Genomic DNA, 16,923 nt, shown 5'->3' with positions numbered 1-16,923 from the left:
CTCTTCCTACCCGAGCCCCAGGCCCAGCCCAGCTTCCCAGCACCTTGCACAGGGCAGGTCAACTCAACCTAGAAATGTTCCAGGTTGGGTGTGGAGAAGCTCTCGGTCCAGTTCTCTCCGGGTGACCCGGATGGAAGCTCCCGCTGCGGCCTGGTCTATAAATATCCAGCACACGGTGGAAAAACAAAAGTCTATTTTCTGACTCTTTCCCAGCCTTACGAGGGAGGGCTGTTCCCTGTGGGCTGGGCTGGACTGGTAGGTGCGGGTATACCTCTCCCACACCGGCCTCCTCCCATCGTAGTTCCATAGTTAACCATTATTGCATTTCCTCCCCACCTTTAGTGATGCCTGGGCCTTTTGATGGGAGGGAGGGACATTGGTACTCTCCCTTGGATGGGACCTTTATTAACCCTCTGTGGCCCAAAGGGTTAAGGATGTCAATGTGATCCACATGAGTCAAGGTCTACATGGAGACTCACCGCTTGGCCACTGCTTTTGGCCTGTGGGTGGAGGAGCTGAGTGGGGACAGTGGTCCTTCAACCTCTTCCAAACCACAGCTCCTGACAGCTAAGATTCCCTCAGAAAAATTCCTGTGGAACTCTGTGGAAATGGAAAACATCCCAAGCCTATTTCCCTCCTTCAAGTGGCCATTTGGCCTGCTTGGCAGTCTTGGAGATGCCTGGTACCGGCACCCCTCCCCATCCCTGGTCCTTCCAGCAGACACCTTGTTAAACACAGCTGCTGAGCTGGCCCGGTTGCTAGGCAGCAACAAAGTCTGTGTGGGAATGGAGAGCACTCTGGCCTTTGGGCCTGGCCTAGTCACTCTGGCCCTCCTGGGGGCTTGTGGCTGTCCCAGCATGAGGGGTTCCCCAGGGTCTGGGGCGGTACCCTCCTCAACAAGTGCCTAGGAGAGGGTCTCACTCAGGGTGTGATGCTTTGGGTCTGGGGTGGGATGGAGAAAGGATTTCAAGAGCAACCTCTCCGTGGGGGTGGGCAGCAGCATGGCCCTGAAATGCCCATGTGAGGAGCTAGATCAGCCACTCACTATCCTATAAACCCCTGGGTCAGTGCAGAGGTTGGTCACTCAATGCCAGCAACCTGGACTCCTGCAGAGGCACCTGCCCTCAACTGCATGGTTTTCAGAGGCACACTTGTAGCTCTGAGGGAGCCCCAAAATCTGGCAGAAGAGGTTGGCTTTTGCTATTGTGATGACCTGCTTTTTTACAAATGAGGCAACCTACCTCAGTGGAAGCAGTGGCCACCTCCATTTTGTTGGCCGTCATCAGCGGGAAGCCTCAAGGGTCACCCCTTGCTGGGCTTGCCACCCTGCCAAGAGGTAGGAGAAGGTAGCCTAGGAGTCTGGGCCAGTGGGGTTGTTGACTTCCCAACTTGCAGGGGGCAGCGCCCTGAATCCTTGAGTATTTATCATCTGCACACTTAATTGAATGAACAGACAGCAGGCCCTGTGTGAGGCCATTAATTGATACCAAACAACCTCGTAGCCATCATCCTAGTTTTTTTGTCATTATTTGTCACATCCCATCCCAGTAGGAGCATGCTGATGTGGAGGGCACAGTTAGGAGTTAGGAGGCCTGTTCTTGTGCCTGGTCTTTGGTCTCCTCCCCCGCCTCTGACTTCCATCCACTCCTCCTTCCCACCCTCCCTGCCTGCTGCTTCAGAGCCAGTGAGAGGTGAGCTAGAGACTCTACGAGGCCCAGATGCATCTCTTATTCTCTGTATCACTTGGGGCAGTTTTTTTTTTTTTTAACTTCTCCAAACCTCAGATGCTTCCTGTAAGATGGTGCTAGCTGTACCTCCTTCTCACCTGGGTAAGCTAGTGTTAATGAAGCAGTCTCTTGATGCCTGGCACACCCCCAGTGAATGGTAGCTGTTATTATTAGGATTACTGGGGGCTCAGTCTCCTTCCCTTTCCCTGTTCCCATCTTTGTGGCCTGTGCCCTCACCCTTCAAATTCATTCTGGCTCCAGGGCCTGTGGTTGAATTCTGGAAGGCCCTTCTGTCCCCTTTCTTCTCCTCTCTTGCCCCGTGTCTCATTTCCCCCACTGTTGGGTTTGCACCCATCCGTTTCTTCCTCCTCTTTCAACACTGCTGTTTGAAAGCTGGGCGCCTGTGACCAGTGCCCGTCCCCTGCCTCCCCTCTCCCTGTAGGAAATCAGCAAACGGGAAGATGCGAGTGGACAGTTAAGCTGTATTCAGCTGCCTGTCGACTCCCAGGGGGTAGGTATGCGATCACGAGTCAGCATGCCCCCCGTGCCCATGCCCCCGACTCTGCCTCCGTGTCTGTGCTTGTGTTCCCGCTCAGCTGCTATGCAATCTGTGGTGGCTATGGTGGTCCGTGGTGTCGTGAGGTTTGCTTTGATTTTAAGTCCCTTCCCCCTGGAGGACACTGAGGGGAGGGCCTCCTTGCCTCTGCCCTGTTCACCAGCAAAGGGCACCATCCATCCCGTCAGGCCAGTGGATGGCCGAAGGAAGGGACTTAGAATCCTCTGTGTGCACGTGTGTGGTGCACCGCGTGTGCGTGCCTCTGCTGTGATCCCCGAAGAGTCTGAGTCCTCGGGCCTCGGTGGAGTCGGGATCTCTGGCCGTAGACCGAGCTCCCCCATCTCGCTCCTCCTCCTTGCCTTAAGCTCCTGTTGGAGACCCCACAAGTTGCCTCATCTTAGGACAAGTCTTTGGAGGATGTGGGGGTGGGTCTGCCTCTTGCCAGAATGTACCAGAATGTTCAATCTACTTCTGTGTCTCTGGCCCCTTGACCACCCAGGAGGTCTAGCAGGTACTCAGGGGCACACTCCTCCTCTGGCCCCCACACCGAGCCTGTGCCCTACTGTCCCCCGCACTCGCACCAGAATTCGGGGCAAAGCCAGGGTTCCCATGGGACTCCATGGTACTGTGCATTCTGAGCAGCCCCCTGGAGATCCCACTTGATAATTAAAGGCCTCGTTAGGGATGTAAACTGAGTTAATGAAAATGATCCCCTGAGATGCCAATTACGCAATATTTATGTCCTTATCAAAAGTAGCAATCAAGTATTTCTTAATAACTTCTTAAGGAGAAGTGTGTAATTACTGGGGAACCTACTGACCTGCTAAGGAGGAGGAAAAAACTGTCCCAGAGACAGGGAGAGAGGTAAAAATGGGGCCAGGGTAGGAGGTGGGTCTTTGGGAAGAGGGAGGAAAGAAGTAGAGAACATCCCTTGGGCTGAACGGCTCTGTCTGGGGTCCTTCGATTTCTCTCTGGGGTCCTCGGGTCTGAGGCTCAGGGGAGGGCAGTCATGGAGGGAAAGCAGAGGGCACAAGTGGCCTTTGGAATTGAGGCTCCTGTGACTGCTTCACTCAGGCCCCCAGCTCCCTCTGACCTGTGCCCCCCACCCGCTGAACTATCCCCTCTCCCCTCAGCCCTTCTTGAGCCAGTTCCAGCCAGGAGAGTTGTGCTGTGGGTTCTGGAGATAGTCTGACCTTCTCTGAGGTGACAGAGGCCCTTGGGAGACCTAGGCCCCAAGCCTGGGTGGTCTGGTCTGAGCCAGTGCATGCCTCGTGCCGTGGCGGCTGGTTCCTTGTGGCCTCTATGTGGTGTGTGTGTGTGAAGACAGGGAGACCTTGGTCTATCCCACTAACCCCTGCCGGGCCAGGTTCCTGATAGCCCACTGCTCTCCCACCCTAGGGAGATGCCACCAAGTCGGAGTCGGAGCCTGATTTCTTCTCGCCCAGCCTGGATGGTGATGGGGACAGGAAGAAGCGCTTGGCCTGTGAGTACCTCTCTGCAGATACAGGCCCTGGCTCTTGACCAGCCTTGAGTGGACTCAGGGTCTCGCCCTGTCTCCCCTGCAGTGGTGTCTCTGGGAGAGCACCCGGAGCTGCGGAGGAGCTTGTTACCACCGCTCATCATCCACACGGCTGCCACGCCCATGTCGTTGCCCAAAAGCTCCAGCAGTGGCCTGGCCGAGGTTCTGGGCCCTCCCTCCCGCCGCACCAGCAGCAGTGGGTCGGCTGAGCCAGGGGCACCCCACGAGATGAAGTCACCGGTAGGGGGTGCATGTGCGGGCCAGCAATGGGAGTTGTACAGGGGTCAGGAGGGAAGAGAGGTGGAACCGGTGGGCCCAAGGGAACAGCCTCTGAACCACAGGCTAGACAAGGCCCAGGGTGTTAGTAGGGCTGGTCATCTAGGCAGACACCAGAGCCCTGACCTTGAGGACCAAAAAGCAGTGTTCTAGTTCTACTTCTTCTGTTCCCCAAGTGTCCTTGGGGATAAGACTCAATATCTGAGACCTCTGTAAAATGGGAGGTCCTTACCTCTTTAAGTCCACAGGGTCACAAAGAGCCGGACACGGCTGAAGCAACTTAGCTTAGCATAGCACAGCATACCTCCTTTAGACCTCATCTTCGTAACAGCAAACCCCATCCAGATAGTGATTCTGTGCCAGACACTGTTCTAGACATTGCTTATAAGTGTTCTATTAATAAACGCATGTAATCCTCGTAGCACCCCTCTGGTAATACCAACATTATCCCCACTTTACAGATGGGGACCTGAGTCTCAGATTACCAGAGTGAACTGTGGGAAGCTCCACAGTGAGCAGGTGACAGCCAGCATTTTAGTCCAGGCGATTGGTGTCAGGGCCCATGCTGTCACTGTGATTTTATACTGCCACTTAACTAAATGAGAAATAGGTGCCAAGGTCATATCTCTTTTATAGATGAGCAACTGAGGCACAGAGAGGTTTAGCGACTTGCCTAAGGTCACACAGCTGGTGTGAATCCAGGCATCCAGATCAAGGGCCCCTGCTCACACTTCTATAGCGATGTGATGCCAAGAGGCTCGCAGGAGCCAGGATGAAGGTGAGGGGGTGCGGGGCCATGAGGCTCTGGCTCAGACCAAGCTCTCCTCTGTTCACGCCTCAGCCAAGCGTCCGCAGTTCCCCACACAGTCCCTGGAGTGCAGCAAGCAGCTGGACGAGCAGGCGCTCCAGCAGGAACAGCCTGGGCCGTGCCCCCAGCCTGAAGCGGAGGAGCCCGAGTGGGGAGCGGAGGTCCTTGTTGTCGGGTGAGGGCCGGGAGAGCCAGGATGAGGAGGAGAGCTCAGAAGAGGAGCGCACTAGTCCAGCGGGCAGTGACCGCCGCCACAGGGGCTCCCTGGAGAGGGAAGCTAAGAGCTCCTTTGACCTGCCGGACACACTGCAGGTTCCCGGGCTGTACCGCACAGCCAGCGGCCGCGGCTCGGCCTCCGAGCACCAGGACTGCAACGGCAATTCGGCCCTGGGACGCCTGACTCAGGCTGTGCGGCCCGATGACCCCCCACTGGACGGAGATGACGGTGATGACGAGGGCAACTTGGTGAGGCCCCTGTGGGCACAGTGACCGCTCACCCCGCCTGACCTGGTGCAGGACCTCACAACTCCCTCCCAGGTGTTTGGCATTCAGGCAGTTACCATCATGCTCAAGGGATCTCAAGGGGTATCAGCCCTGAAGCCAAGCTCCAAACAGCCCCTTTGTCCCTCCACCCACCCCACCAACCCCAGATCCTCATCATGCCTGGGGCTGCAGCTCTGCGTCCTTGTTGAATAAGAATGACTTCAGGCAGATGTGTATGAATCTTTCATGGCCCTCCCCCGTGACTCAGAGAGACCCATCACTCATCTCTCCAAACTGATGCCCTCCTCTGTCCCCCTCTCTTATATCGACCTCATCGCAAGCCTTGATTTCACACCCACTTTTACCCATTCACCTTTTCCCCAGCCCTCTCACCACCACCTTTAACCCTGGGGATGGGGCTCAGGGACCCGGGACCTCAAGGTTAGCACGTGAGAAGGGGCCAATGTCTGCATCCTTGGTGTGTCTTTGGACAGGCAGCTGTGATGGGGGCAATGTTTGATAATTGATGTGGCTCCCCAGCCCAGTGGGGAGGGAAGGAGGGAAGGCAGGCAGGCGCTGGGCCGGAGTGGAGAGAGTAGACTAGGAGTGAGGGCCACAGAACTGTTGAAGAGTGAGGGATCGGGAACTTGGAGACCTGGCCCTGCTCACTCCCCGGGCCATCCTTCTACAGAGCAAAGCAGAACGGATGAGGGCGTGGGTCCGAACCCGGCTCCCTGCCTGCTGCCTGGAGCGAGACTCTTGGTCTGCCTACATCTTCCCTCCTCAGTCAAGGTCAGCACCCCGACCTCTCCTTCTCATGGGTAATTCTCCTGTGACTCCATCCCGGGGATGCTAGAAGTGTCCCTTGACATGGGGGTGGGTGAGAGCAGGGCCTCGGGCTGGGAGGGCCCAGGATGGGTAGGGGCTGGGCAGTGCCCCTCACTGCCATCCCGCCTTACCCCCGCTCAGCCTTTGCCTCTGTCTTGGAGCAGGTTCCGCCTCCTGTGTCACCGAATCATCACCCACAAGATGTTCGACCATGTGGTCCTCGTCATCATCTTCCTGAACTGCATCACCATCGCCATGGAGCGCCCCAAGATCGACCCCCACAGCGCTGTGAGTCACTGGGGCTGACGGCAGTTGCTGAGCGCCTGCTTGGTGCCCTGTGCTCCCGGGTTAGCGGATTTGTACCCATGCAGCGAGCCAGGCAGGCAGGGAGCCCCAGAGAGACGCGGAGGCAAGGAGCCAGGAATCTCCCTGATTCTGACCCTTGCAACTGGATGCCTCCTGTGTCCTCACCTGTTTCCCTTCTGTGAAAAAGCAGCCAGCTGGGGGGCATGCTCCTAGCCTGGGCAAAAGTAAGCTTTGTTGCCCCCGGCTGTTTGCAGTGGTGCCTTCTTGTGCGCCAGGGCTTGTGAGGCCTGTGTGTGAGTCAGTGAGTGTTGCAGTGATGCCAACAGTGAGACTGGCCCCAGCTGGTCTGAGTGGTCAAGGGTCTCCTTCTCACCAGGACCTGTGTGCTGACAGGGAGGCACCCTGCCCAGCCTGCCCCATGGGTGATGCCCCATAGAGGAGGGAATCTGTCCTTTGCTCCTCTGGGTCTTGCCAGGTTATAAACAACTAGAGTTTTAGGGGCCTTCGGGAAAGCATTGGTCACTTATACTTGGCTTTGAACCTGCCAGTCCTCCTCAGGAGAGGAGAGGCCATGGGTCAGAGTGTATGGACTCACCCCTTCATGCCTGACTTCTTTAGGACACTTCTAGTCCTGGGAGCTCTCTCCCTAGTCTGGCATCACAGCCTGTCCCCTCCACAACAATGAACTGAGGCCTAGAAAGATGGGGGGCTCTGTTTCCCCCCCATGACATCTTGCACCACTAACTTGGAGGTAGACCCCATCCTCGTTGCTGCCTCCCACACCATTGTTCAGATTTCAACGTTATAGGGCTTCTGTTTTCCATTAGGGTGGGCTCCAGCCGGGTCAGTGGGAAGGGGTGGTGGCGGTGGAGGGAAATGGGCAATGCAGGGGCCAGCCTGGGAATAGGTGAGAGCCTGTATATGTGCAGTAAGGGTGGCCAGTCACACTGGCCCCCTCATCTGCCTCCTGCCCAGGGCCCTGCCTCAGACTCACCGTGGCCGGGTCTCTCCCCCACCTTCCCCCTCAGCCCCTCCATCTCCAGCTCTATCATGTGCTTCTCCCTCTCCCCACTCTCCCTGTTTCTCACTCCCTCTGACACACTTTACCCGTTGCCTCTCCAGCTCTCTACACCCCTCTCTTGGCCACACAACGACGGAATCAGCTCACAGATATCAGGGGATTGGGCCGCCTTCTTTCCTGCCCGCCCGGCCTCACGCTATGCTTGGCATAAATATGGTGCCTGGGGATGCACAGCCTGTACTCAGGCCCCCATCTTGCCCTGCGGCTCCATTTCTGGGGCACACAGCAGGAGAGCAAGTACGTGGAGCAGGGACGAGTAGGATGAGGCATCGAGAGATCAAGCTAAATGCTGCTCCAGTTTTAAGAAAGGAATCAGTGAATAGGGCCTGAGCTCTGGGGCTCAGAGACATACCGTGGTGGGAATCACTTTCCCTCAAGGCAACTCCAGGAGGTAGGGGGCAGGAGCAGGACTGTGCTCAGAGCTCTGAGCTAGTCAAGGGGCTTGACGCTGGTTGCGTGTGTGTGTGTGTGTGTGTGTGTGTTTGAGGGATGATGGGAGAGCAGGGAGGAGACTGCACGTTGAGGAGAGTGGGGGGTGGTTGTTCCCAGTTAAACGCTGAAGGCAGTTCCTGGCTTCTGCGTGCAGAGCAGACCCCGCCCACAGAGGGGGTCCCGGTGGCAATACCTGCCTGCTCTCCTTTACAGGAACGAATTTTCCTGACCCTCTCCAATTACATCTTCACCGCAGTCTTTCTGGCTGAGATGACAGTGAAGGTGATGGGGCGGGGGGCGGGTCAGCATTGGATGGGAGCCATCTGGTTTCCGGGTGTGGGGCGGGGAGGGCAGGGGAGAGGCTGGGCCACAGAGGGGGGCAGGGCTGGGGAGTGACTGCAGGGAGGAGGCAGTGTTGGTGACGCGGGGGCATCCCCAGGTGGTGGCGCTGGGCTGGTGCTTTGGGGAGCAGGCCTACCTGCGTAGCAGCTGGAACGTGCTGGACGGGCTGCTGGTGCTCATCTCCATCATCGACATCCTGGTGTCCATGGTCTCCGACAGCGGCACCAAGATCCTGGGCATGCTGAGGGTGCTGCGGCTGCTGAGGACCCTGCGCCCACTCAGGTGCCCCTGCCAGGCACACCCTGATGGCCAGCACCCCATCTGCCCCTGCTTCCTGCCTGTGACTCCACTGGGAACCCTGCCCGCCACTCCCAGCATCACTTCTCACTTGGTTTAGCTATGGCCCCAGTGGTCTCCCTCCACAGGCACCGCCCTCAGGGACCTCCCCACGTGACACTCCTACAGGGCACACCATACAAGGGCCCATAGGCAGCTGCATGCCCTTCAGCTGCAGCTCTCCCTGTGGGGTACCCTCAGGGGCAATACTTGATTCTCCTTGTGAAGTGACAGACTCTGTTTTCTGCATCCCCGCTTTTTCCCCCATCCCAGGGACTACCCACCAGGTAACACTTCTAGCAATGGATCTGTACTGTTAGGAGACCCTCCCCAATCAGTCACCCCAAACCCCAACTGAGAGTCAGAAATTTCCATGTGTGGGGACATGGATAAAGCAGATACTGACTGACCAGTGAGGTTTTCCTGGCTGTGATAATCCGCCTCCCTGTCTGCCCTCTACACGCTGCACACAAGTTTATCTCCCCATCCCCACAACCTACTGCATCCCTGGGTTGAGTCACCACTCAAACCCCATCCTAGAGGTCTAGGTGTGGGGGTGGGTGGGGGGGTCTCTGCACAGTGAGCCCAGAAGGCCAACTTCTTCCCTTCACTAGAGCCCAGGATGGGGACCAGTGAACCAAGACGGGAGGGGGTGGCAAGCAGGGCCAGAGAATGTCTGAGCCGGGAACCCCTCTTACCCGCCTCCCTCCCTCCCCAGGGTAATCAGCCGGGCACAGGGGCTGAAGCTGGTGGTGGAAACGCTGATGTCCTCGCTGAAGCCCATTGGCAACATTGTGGTCATCTGTTGTGCCTTCTTCATCATATTTGGCATCCTGGGGGTGCAGGTTTGTGGGGGTCCAGGGCCAGCTGTCAGCAGAAACCTGAGGAGTGACCTGCCTCTTGGCCTGGATGCTGTGGCTCCAGGAGCTACTACTGCCACCTTTATCCTAGAAAAGCCTTGAAGCCAAAGGCCCTCGGGCTCCTTCGCCTCCTGGGCATTTTGCCGAAAACTGGGAGCCTAGAAGAGGCCCCCAAGGGGAGAGGGCCTTGAGGGGCTTCTGACCAGTGCCGCATAGGCTCCTGCTCTGCCCCCTCACGCGCTTCTCCGAGTTCAGATGCTGGCCTTGGCCTGCAGTCTGCTCAGGGGTCCCCTCCCTCCCTCCCCTACTGGAGCCAGTGGGCTGCAGGCCAGGCCTGGGGATCCAGGGCCCAGACAGCTGGGCCAGGTTAGCAGTGAGCTGGCAGGCAGGCGGGTGCAGACCCCAGACGAGGCAGTAAGTGGGGGCTGCTGGGGAAACTTGGCCTCTGGCCCAGGGAGGGAACTTGGCTTTGGAGGAAAAAGAAAGGGAGCTGCCTACAGGATTTAGCAGGCACCTCCGGGAGCCAGGGGAGCCCGTTCATCCCTCTCTTCCAGAGTATCCCTCCTCGTTCCAGGCTCCAGACATTTCAGCTGTAGCATAGATGGCTGGCTGTTGGGCCAGAGGGAGCTTCTGGTTGGCTGCCCCCCTCCCTACCCCCTCCTTTGGCTTCCTGGGGTCTCCACTCTGCCTTGGGCGGGGGAGGTATTCTTGGGTTTCCTCAGATTCTCTGGCTCCAGAGACCAGGCCAGAATACATTTGCTAAGACTGTGTGGTGCCCCTCTGCACACCCGGCGCCCCTTCCACTTCTTACTCCTGGCCGACTTAGGCCCCCTGCTCCTCCTGTCCCTCAGCCCCTTCCCCACAGGCATAGCCTGGTCTGTTCTAGAGTGAGGGTGAGCGTTCCAGTCAGAAGGACCTGAGCCTGAGCCCCGTTTTTGCCACCTTCTGGTTGTATAAACTTAGTGAGTGAATTTACTTCTCTGAGCCTCAGTTTTCCTCATCTGTTGAGTGGAATCCATATACCTTGCCTGCCCCCACTAATAAACCAGATCTCTCAGCCCTCCCGCAGCATGTCTGATTCAGTGGGTCTGGAGTGGTCCTGAGAATTTGTATTTCCAGCACGTTCCCGGATGATGCTGATGCTGCTGTCCAGGGACCCCACTTGGAGAATCACTGGCCTCCCCCTTCAGATGAGGGGGAGGCCTGTCCCCCTCCTTCCACCCTTTCCCAGTCCCCTCCCCTAGGACCTTTCCTTCTTCTCCAGGGACTCTGCTCCAAGGAGCCTGGAGAAAGGGGTGCCTACAGGGGAGGTTACTGTCAGTATGTCTCTGACTTGGCTGAGCACCTGGCCCTCACCTAGGGTGTGCCTGGAGCTCTTAGGCCCCAGGGCTGGTCTGGGCTTCCTGTGCTCACAGCTCACTTCTTTCTCTGTCTCTGGTTATGTGTGTGTTCAGCTCTTCAAAGGGAAGTTCTTTGTGTGCCAGGGCGAGGACACCAGGAACATCACTAACAAGTCTGACTGTGCTGAGGCCAGTTACCGGTGGGTCCGGCATAAATACAACTTTGACAACCTCGGCCAGGTGAGTCCCAGGCTCTAAGGTGGAGGTGGGAGAGGTGGCAGGAGTCTGGGGAGGATGCAAGTCCACGCTTAATGATACATGCAGGGCAGTTGGCTCACCTCTGTTTCATCATTAGTGAATGGGTCCTAGTGGGATCTCCATGCAGTGAGATGATGTATTTCTTTAGCACGGTACAAGGTACTGTACAAGGTACAAGGTACAGGTGTATTGTCAAAATAATTCTTTTTCTCATTCCACATTCATAGAAACAGAAATGTAGAAAATGAAATAGCTCACTCAGTTTTGCTGGTTTATTTCCCTGCCCCACTCTGGTTTTGGTTTCTGGATTTCCAGAAGTCTGGGGTCCATTGCTCTACCTGGCTGAGGTCATCCCCCATGTCTCTTCTGGCTTCATAGCAGCCATGGAGCCTTGGGACAGAGAACTCTCATGGAGCCTGGAGTGTGACTCCAAGCTAACCTCTGAAGGCCTAGGGTCCCCCAAGCTATTGCCAGGAGGTGCTTTGGGGGTCACTGGTGGGTGTCTTGGCTATACATCCTAGGTTTCAAATGGTCCTTTCCTCCCCTTCCCCCCAGGCCCTAATGTCCCTGTTCGTGCTGGCCTCTAAGGATGGCTGGGTGGATATCATGTATGATGGGCTGGATGCTGTCGGTGTGGACCAGCAGGTAGGGCTGAGGTGGGCAGTATCCATCTTTGGACTCAGGTCACTCACAATGAGCCAACTCCAGGTGTGATGCGTGCAGGCAGTGGATAGAAAGACAGCAAAGCAGGTTGGCAAAATGCCATCCGAGAGGTATTACGTCTTAATATCAGAGGCTGTAACTGGTGGCCTGAGGACAAATGTGGGCTTGCTTTATTGGCTTGCAACATATTTAAATTTTTTTCATTAGTGATAAACAATTAAACAGCTTCCCTGATAGCTCATATGGGGAAGGATCTGCCCGCCATGCGGGATACCCAGGTTTGATCACTAGGTTGGGAAGATCCCCTGGAGAAGGGCATGGCAGCCCACTCCAGTATTCTTGCCTGGAGAATTCCATGGACAGAGGAACCTGCTACAATCCATGGGGTCACAAAGAGTTGAACATGACTGAGTGACTAACGCTACCACTAAACAATTAAAAATTGACAAGTTTCACATGAAAAATCCAGATTTGGGTCTGCTCAAGTCCAAAGGTCTGGAAACACTGGACTTGCATTCCCTAAGGGCAGGAGTCAACTGAAACAAAAAGCAACTCCCCTGCTTTTGGATAGAACATCCACTCTCTACTTTGCCACAGTCCCCAAACCTCTCTACTGGCTAACGCCAAATGCATACCATTCATTGACATCACCTGATGGATCTGTGTATAACTGAGTATGCAGGCCCTGTCTTAAGGAACCCAGGCTGAGGGGCAGCACCTGTGACAGTTACCCTCAGGCTAATATCTTCACTTGTCCTTCCTGCTCCCCCACCAGCCCATCATGAACCACAACCCCTGGATGCTGCTATACTTCATCTCGTTCCTGCTCATTGTGGCCTTCTTTGTCCTGAACATGTTCGTTGGTGTGGTGGTGGAGAACTTCCACAAGTGTCGGCAGCACCAGGAGGAAGAGGAGGCCCGGCGGCGAGAGGAGAAGCGTCTACGGAGACTGGAGAAAAAGAGAAGGAGTAAGGAGAAGCAGATGGCTGGTCGGTAGTCTTTCCACATCTCTCTGAGTCGTACTTGACCTTGGCCTTGCGACTGTAGGGGGCCAGGGGCTGGGGCTGGGGCAGGGAGAAGATGCTCCCACCCCGTCCCCACCTCCTTCCCCTCGAGAGCATGTCAGCCTTTAGAGCCTGCATGAAGCAGACCGGTTCAGCCCTGAGGGGTAGGGGAGCTCCCCTCTGCGGGCCTCCCGGTCTCAGCATCGTGCTCCCCAGATGATGCCAGTGGGAGCTGAGGCACAGTCCCTCCCAGCCTGACTCTGAGAGGAGCCTCATGGGATGAACACCCCGCTTTATTGCCCTGTGCCGATATCCAGGGACCCTGACCTTGGCACTTGGCACCTTACCATAGCCCACGGTTGGTGAGCAAACATCTTCAACCTGCGGCTGCCCAGTGTCTGTAGCTGATGGGCAAGGCCTTGGCAGAACGTGCAGATGGACCATGGCGGGCAAACCCCAGACCGCTCCTTTCTCCCTATTTCCAGCAAAACTCCCTGGCTTCCCGATTGCCTTTTTTTTTTTTTTTTTTTTGCTAAGCTGTTCAAAAATACCCACCCAGCTCAGGGAGGGTCTGAGGTCACAGGAACTCTAAACTCATGACGCTCTGGCCTTAGACCCTTTAGCCCTTCATCTACGACCTCCAACACCTCTTGCCACTGACCGGGTGAGGCCCCTACCCCAGGCCTCCTCACACTCCTACTATGGGTGGCCAAGACTAAGCGAAAGACTGCAGATTCCAGGACACGAGGCGTGAGTGCGGGTCCTGTTGTGTCCCCATGTGTCTCCAGGTGTGTCTGCACTTGAGTTACCTCCCTATCTTCAGGGCTCCTGCCTGTCTGTCTGGTACTCAACAATCAATCAGTGTAACTCTGTCTCAGTCGCCCACGTCTCTGAGCGTCTTTATGTGTGGGTTTTTCTAAGCTTTTGTGTGTCTGTCTGTTTCGTCTGCGGGTTTCCCCCTTCTCTCCACCCTTTCACAAACCATCTTCCTTACGCCGATAAGATGCACATGGTGCTCTGAGTTTTCCCTTTGGTTTGTTACAATGTGAGTACTATCAAGCAGGTGGAGGGCTGTGGTGCCCCCAGCCCCTGGCTCTAGGGCATCTGGAGCCAGGGGAGGGCTGCTGGGGGCTGTGAAATGAAGCGGGCAGGACAGAGTTCATGCTCCCTGTGAGAGGGGCCGCTCCAGGGTTAGGACACTGACCTCTAGGCAGCAGCTCTGGGATAGGGGTCCCATCTTGGTTCCTGGTGGACGACTGAAGCTGAGCAGGCGTGCTGCCCCCAGCAGCCATGCTCCCGCCCCTCCTCCGTCTGCCCCTCCTTGCAGTCTGTCTTCTCGGCAGGACATCTGCAGATGGAACTCTTTTGGCAGGAGGTACCTGTGGCCCTGCCTGACCAGCTGGCTCCCCTTCTGGGGTCTGCAGCCTTCTCAGGTGCAGCTGAGGCCACAGCACGGGAAGGAGTGGACATCTGTTCTGAGGACAGGCTTCCTCCTCTCCTCAGGCCTCTGACTCTCTGCCCCTGGGACCCTGATGAGCTGGCCAAATTGCTCAGCTTCCTCAAGTGCCCTGTGTCCGAGTTTGGGGCTGGTACTTAGGACCCGCCACCCTTGCTCAGCGTGCCCTATTCATAGGCAGAGTGAGGGCCACAGCCCAGGGGAAGCGAGCTGCTGAGGGGACCCTGCCCAGCCCACCTGGTCCGGCCAGTGACCGATGTCGTGTTTCATTCTTTTAGATCTAATGCTGGACGATGTAATTGCTTCCGGCAGCTCAGCCAGCGCTGCGCCAGGTACTGCGTCTGGGGTTGTGGGTTCCAGGGTATGGCCCCGGGCGGTCAGGCCCACGTCATGTGTGTGGGCATCCTCTTTGCTCCCTCTCCATGGCTCACTGATTCTGTCTTCTCAGGGTGAGGGGTTCTGGGTTCTGTGGCATCCCGTAGGCCTGTGCCAGCTGGACGGGAGGTGAGGGCCTTATCAGGCCCCTCCAGCCAACTTCTCTTGGTGGCCCCTCCTTGTCTGGCCAGGCTTTTGAGGCCCTGCTCCCAGGCCCCTGCCACCTCTTCCCGTTCCTTTTCCTCCTGGGTCACACAGATCGATTATTAGAGCTGCAAATCTCTCCCTCCTCCTTTTGTCCGAACGGGAGACTTTGATCCAAGCAAGCAGGATGAGAGGAGCAGAGAGGGAAAGGATTTGTTTTAAAAATGTAACAATGAATAATTGAACAGACTCATTAATAGTTAAGTAATCGCAATGGCCACATCATTGCTACAAACAGCAGGAATTGGGACTCGAAGATCTGAGTTAGCCACAAGCTTCTCCCCCAAAAGCCAAAGATTTGGGAGTGAGTTGGATCATTTTCTTTGAGAGCTGTGTCTTTGGGAGGGCCCTCCTGGTTTTGCCTGCACCCTCCCCTGCCGCCCCCCACCAGTCCTCTGGCCCCTGCTCTCCCAACACGGCCCCCAGACAGCGGTTCAGAGGTTCTGAGAATCTGTGAAGTGTTGTGGGGCCTCATTACCCAGCTCCGATGTCTCCATCCAGTGGTTCCCAACCTGATTGTCCCTAAGGGACCCCCTTGTCAACTTCTACAACAGACCCCACAATGTAAAAGACCTTTTCTGAAGTTGACAGCATGTCAGTAATGACTTTGTTTCACTGGTTTTACTAATCAAAGACACATCTAATTGCTAATCAGGACTTATGAGCTGCAGAAGCTTTCACGTTGAATGACGGCAATGACCATTTTGCCGTTAAATTAGTCTGTGGGGTCTTAGCACAGGCATGTGTATGATTGCATTTAAGCTTTTAAAAATATTGAAAAGAACCTCAGGACCCCCATGTGACTGCCTCCTCAGGCTGTTGAGGGCTTGGGACTCCAGACTGGGAACCATGGGCTGTACCTTTCTCTACTTTTCCAAATTCCCTCAGGAGCCAGGCTCCTGCAGACACTACCTTGTGGGTGCTGGGCTGCCTGATCACAGGGGAACCCCTGAGCTGCCATCTGAGAGGTCATGCCTGGGGCCCTGGGTGGGTTGATGATGTTTGGCATTGAGAGACCACCTGGGGGCCCAGGAGGCTCCAGCCTCTTTGTATCTGGATTGCCTGGGCCCGCATCTCTGAATTGGGCTGTACTGTGCGTTCCTGATGTTAAGGAATGAGAGGAGGGTGAGGGGACGTGGCCTTCAGCTTCTCCCTTATGGGTTCACCTAGTCTGTACACTGATGTGTCCACACAAACACACTCGTACCAGAATACCATGGGTCTGGCCTCAGAGGCTTCTCCCCAAGAGTCAACCCATGCAGGTTTCCATGGCCCCTGAGACCATTTGCTGACACACCCACTTAATGATAAGCACTCTTTTTACTCTCATACCGTACCCCCTTCTGGGGACATTCTGCCATGCTCCTGTGGGCAGAGGCAGGTATGTACGCTGGTTACAATAGCGTCTCACCTTTCCAGCTGGTGATGAAGACTGAGAGACCCCAAACAAGGGCTCAGACCACCCCTATCCCTCTTACCTAAACCTGTTGTTCTGTGTGGTCTATACTAGAGTTTTCAAACTTTCCTGTGCCTAAGAATCCCCCAGAGGACATAACTGAGCCCCACCTTAGAAACTCTCACAGTGGTCCAGGGTAGGACCTGAGCGTCTGCATCTCCAGTCAGCTTACAAGGCATGGCAATGTTGGTGCATCAGTGTACCCAGTGGTGTGATGGGGATGAAGTCACACCCACTAGCCTGGAGTTGTTGGAATCAAACATGTGCACCATAGTTCCCTGCCAGCACCTCTGCCACCCTGTGCTGCCCCCAGCAGGAGCGGAGTAGCCAGATCCCAGGGAAAGGCTGAAGGGAAGAGTCTGCTTATCAGGAAAAAGACCTGATGAGACACCTTGGTCCAGCCCAGCTTCCAGGTGGAGGGAGAAAACGGGGCTGCCCCCAGCACCAGATTGGCTCCCCTAGGCCTCCTGTGGCACCTGCCTCCAACTCACCCTCTCTCCTTCTACCAGGGCCCACTGATCAGGCCCGGCTACAGCCGCTGAAGTTGGCCTCTGTCTTGGGGGCCTGTGTCCCTAGGAGTGACCCCTGCCTTCCTCCTATTCCACCACTCCCC

The 16,923-nt window shown here is 56.2% G+C and overlaps 1 protein-coding gene across 19 annotated transcripts in view; it reads left to right on the top strand.

Moving 5' to 3' along the window:
* The window catches only part of CACNA1G (calcium voltage-gated channel subunit alpha1 G), a 62,294-nt gene that overhangs the window by 31,700 nt on the left and 13,671 nt on the right, over positions 1–16,923 (top strand). For 5 of the 19 annotated variants that reach the window (XR_006341253.1, XM_043904162.1, XM_043904155.1 and 2 more), the window contains exons 14-26: positions 2,170–2,238; positions 3,682–3,766; positions 3,849–4,042; positions 4,920–5,351; positions 6,061–6,161; positions 6,362–6,485; positions 8,230–8,298; positions 8,456–8,640; positions 9,413–9,539; positions 11,009–11,134; positions 11,708–11,797; positions 12,591–12,804; positions 14,554–14,607. Coding sequence is in view for 18 of the 19 variants with exons in the window: in XM_043904162.1 (XP_043760097.1) it covers positions 2,170–2,238; positions 3,682–3,766; positions 3,849–4,042; positions 4,920–5,351; positions 6,061–6,161; positions 6,362–6,485; positions 8,230–8,298; positions 8,456–8,640; positions 9,413–9,539; positions 11,009–11,134; positions 11,708–11,797; positions 12,591–12,804; positions 14,554–14,607 (1,870 nt within the window). In the remaining variant the exon portion in view is untranslated. The remainder of the gene's footprint in view (positions 1–2,169; positions 2,239–3,681; positions 3,767–3,848; positions 4,043–4,919; positions 5,352–6,060; positions 6,162–6,361; positions 6,486–8,229; positions 8,299–8,455; positions 8,641–9,412; positions 9,540–11,008; positions 11,135–11,707; positions 11,798–12,590; positions 12,805–14,553; positions 14,608–16,923) is intronic. The other 14 variants (XM_043904175.1, XM_043904161.1, XM_043904167.1 and 11 more) reach the window with 7 other exon arrangements.

This window comes from Cervus elaphus, chromosome 5 (genome assembly GCF_910594005.1).
Source record: "Cervus elaphus chromosome 5, mCerEla1.1, whole genome shotgun sequence".
NCBI classification, from domain to species: domain Eukaryota; kingdom Metazoa; phylum Chordata; class Mammalia; order Artiodactyla; family Cervidae; genus Cervus; species Cervus elaphus.
This window is presented reverse-complemented; position numbering and strand designations above follow the sequence as displayed.